This window comes from Argentina silus (assembly GCF_951799395.1).
Source record: "Argentina silus genome assembly, chromosome: 14".
NCBI lineage: Eukaryota > Metazoa > Chordata > Actinopteri > Argentiniformes > Argentinidae > Argentina > Argentina silus.
The window spans coordinates 9,279,231-9,283,235 of record NC_139668.1 but is presented as its reverse complement, the minus strand read 5'-3'; the positions used below and the strand labels follow the sequence as shown (position 1 = coordinate 9,283,235).

At 46.5% G+C, this 4,005-nt stretch overlaps 1 protein-coding gene across 1 annotated transcript in view; it reads right to left on the bottom strand.

Moving 5' to 3' along the window:
- Positions 1-714: 714 nt before the first annotated feature.
- LOC310815107 (BCL-6 corepressor-like) overlaps positions 715-4,005 on the bottom strand; it is a 42,732-nt gene continuing 39,441 nt past the window's right edge. Inside the window, 1 exon segment of the mRNA XM_083684739.1 lies at positions 715-2,911. Within this exon segment, the coding sequence (XP_083540865.1) occupies positions 2,605-2,911 (307 nt within the window). The 3' untranslated portion in view covers positions 715-2,604.

The following is a 4,005-nucleotide window of genomic DNA, read 5'->3' as shown; positions in this document are numbered from 1 at the left end:
ATGCATGAAATAATCATAGGAACATCAAGGCCTTTCCACTTTGACAGAATCCGTACATCTCTGCATACTGTGTGGAAATTTAGAGTTACATGACAGTCCTTGAAATACATTTTTGCGAGGTTGGTGTTATTTTGAACTCAAGCAAAACAACACCTGCTGTTCAGCTGTCGCTTGCTGGCCTGTTCAACTCCATTAACAACGAGTCGAAAAACGTGTTTTTACAGTTCGCTCTGCGTCCGCGGTCACTCCCCATTGCAACAGTGCATATTCCATTTTGTCATCCTGGCCAATCAGCAAGGCTGCTCTACGTATCGAACTGATGAGCGCTTCAAAGGGAAGCCGCTGTTGTGGAAAGCAAAGCCAGGGGCCTGCTGCGTGTATCCAGCTGGGAGTAGATAGAGCTGTAAGCACCGAGCCAGTTTGGAGCGGTATGCTCCTGGATCCAACACACACACGCACATGCACACACACAAACTAACAAACAGTAAGCACAAACTGGTGCTGAAAGCGTCATGTGGGAGCACATTATTTCTCATGGACTCATCTGGGTGCCAATTGCGCATAGCACTGACAAATGTTTGAAACTATCATTCCAACCGTCTAAATGAAGGACCATCTTGGGTGCTCGGAGTATAACTACACAGCCACACAGAAATTGGCAAGATTAGTTTGGGAAATGAATAGATAAAATAAACGTAAAGTGTAAGAGCTTCTTGTTTATAGCCATTTATTTAAAGGAACTTTTTTGTAAAATATAAATACAAATGATAGCGTATTTACTTACAAAGTTTTAACACATCTCCAAAAAATAAACAGAAATAAAACACACACCAGTCAGAAACAGTTACTGAAATGGTCAAGTCAATATTTACAAGTTTATGTCTGACTCTTGCTCATCGACATGTAGCATATCTTACAATAACATTACTATTTTACAAAAAAACACAACAAAATATATCAATTCCTCACCGTCATAAATTAAGAGACAAATAAAGCTAATTTTGGACCAAGACACCGAAAATCTAATCCCCAAAAGATGAGGGATCGGCATTAACGACATAATTCGAAGCTCAGCTTGGCGAAAATGTCCATCACCCAGACGATGAAAAGCCAACTCAAGCTACTGTGATAAATGCAACATGGCGATTTCGGGAACATTTGCTCGCGTCTGCTCCATTGCAGGTATGCAGTTTGCATTGAGTATTTTCAGTGGGGGATGTACAATGACTTAGTCAGTGGATATAGTTTTTTAAAAAACGGGAGGTAATCAATCACGTCATAGTTACATGGAGCCGTGCCTCATTTAACCTGTGATTCGCTACGAAAAATATCTGACGGGGTTCCACTCCCCTAGGCCAGATTTGAATCATTGTTTTATCAGGCTATATGCACAGCAATAGCCTGGGGACAAGGTTACTGCCAAGACAGGCCTACCAAGCCGATCTTTCAACTCAAAACTCAATCCTGTACATTAGGCTAGCTAGCCCACCTATATGTGATAAGCAGTGGCAAAAACAACAGCCTGACAGAACGTGACAGCCAAAGGCAGCAGATATACAGTATAGATATACACATACAGAATATATACACTCACCAAACACTTTATTAGGAACACTATACTAATACTGGGTAGGGCCTCCCTTTGCTCTCAAAGTAGCCTCAATTCTTCGTGGCGTTGATTCCACAAGATGTTGGAAACATTCCTTTGAGATTCTGGTCCATGATGACATGATTGCATCACGCAATTCCTGCAGATTTTTCAGGTGCACTTTCAAGCTGTGAATCTCCCGTTCTACCACATCCCAAAGGTGTTCTATTGGATTCAGATCCGCTGACTGGGAAGGTCACTGAAGAACACTGAACTCATTGTCATGTTCATGAAACCAGTTTGCTTTTGCTTTGTGACATTGTGCATTATCGTGCTGGAAGTAGCCATTAGAAGATGGGTAAATTGTGGCCATGAAGGGATGCACATGGTCAGCAACAATACTCAAATAGGCTGAGGCATTCAAGCAATGATTGATTGGAATTAACGGGCCCAAAGTGTACCAAGAAAACATTCCCCACACTATTACTCCACCTCCACTATGAGAAGCTGTTGTTCCTAATAAAGTGTTCAGTGTGTGTGTATATATATATATATATATAGAACAAATAAAAGCAGCTGTAAATGTATATACATATATACATATATATATATATATATATATATATATATATATATATATATATATATATATATATATATATGTATATATATATACACATATATATATAATATATATTTAATACAAAAATTAAGTCCTTTGGTGCAGGATCCTTTTCTTCTTGAAGACTGTTGTATTGTATGTTCAAATGTCCAGTCCTCGTACCGTTTGGGAATGTACACTATATACACTTCTGAGTGTGTGTGAGTGTGTGTATGGGGTATGTTTGTGTGTGTGTGTGTGTGTGTGTGTGTGTGTGTGTGTGTGTGTGTGTGTGTATGAGAGAGAGTGTGTGTGTATGTTTGTTTGTGTGTGTGTGTGTGTGTGTGTGTGTGTGTGTGTGTGTGTGTGTGTGTGTATGCATGTGTGTGTGCGTGCGCGTGTCTCTATGTCAGGGTCACGATCTGGCCTTGGAGACCTTGGTGACCTTGGGCTCCCAGCGGCTGTCCAGGCACTCGAGGGAGGAGCCCAGAAGGGCGGCCAGCTCAGCGCTGGTCTCCACCAGGTCCAGCAGCTCCTTGCTGTCGGGCAGGAAAGCGTCTAGCTCCTCTGGGCAGGAGAAGAGCTGCGAGAGGGACGCCTGCTTGTAGAACTCGGCCTCTGCGATGGTGGCCACCTCCAGGTGAGTGAAGGCCGCCCTGAAGGACCTGGCCGACATCTTGAGCCTCTTGAGCACGTCCGACAGCAGGAGCCAGTTTCTAGGCCTGGGGGGAGGGAGAGAGGGGGAAGGGAGAGTTAGAACCACTCTACACTTGAGATAGCAAGCCACTCAGGGCTTTTTCAACACTGTCTATGATTAAAGGGCTGCAACGCTGCTTTTGAGTAGGGGGCGGGGGGTCATGTACGTATGCGTACACACACACACACACACACACACACACCTAGTATTTTGATGCACTAACAATATAAGCCATGCACGTGCACACACACCGTGTTTAATCGATAGCACCTGAAATGGTTAGCAGCGCAGCAATGCGGCTGAACGGTGGGGAACAGAAACGCGAGTGCTGCTGTGTGTGTGTGTGTGTGTGTGTGTGTGTGCGCGCAGAGTGCCAGCGCAAGTCAGCCCCGCAGCCCAGAAGAGCCATTAATACTGCATCAGAGAGGAGAACAGAGCGAGAGAAAGCACAAGGAGAGAGAGAGAGGGAGGGGGGGGGGGAGGAGAGAGAGGGAGGGGGGGGAGAGAGAGGGAGGGGGGGAGGAGAGAGAGAGAGGGGGGGGAGAGAGAGAGAGAGAGAGAGAGAAGGAGAGTGGGGGAGGGGAGGCCGCCTCGAGAGCCAAGCCGAACGCAGCTCAGACTGAAGATTACACCACGCTCTGCAGCGGAGGAGGAGAGAGAGAGAGAGAGAGAGAGAGAGAGGGAGGGGGTATAGAGGGGGGGGTGCGACGAGCCCGTAAGGAAGACGGTGTGGGAGGCAATTAGCTCTGTCTGCCTTCGCGCTGTGTCTCTGGCTAACGGCGCTATGCAGCACCTCTCTCTCTCTCTCCCTCTCTCTCTCTCTCTCCCTCTCTCTTTCCCTCCTCCATCTTTCCCACTCCATCCCTCTCTCTCCTGCCATGTTATTGAAGAGCTTCTGCGCTACCCACCCTCCCTCCCTCTTTTCTCTCACTCCTTCCCTCCCTCTGTCCCTTCACATAAATCACCCCCCCTCCCCCCCACCTCCCCCCTGGCTAGCCCCTCAGACGGCCCCACTAGCCCGTAGGCTAATGACCCGCGGCCCCCCAGGTGAGACTAATGACTTTATCGATAGCGCGTAATAATGATCCCCCTCCTCTCACACTACTTAATTACACACTC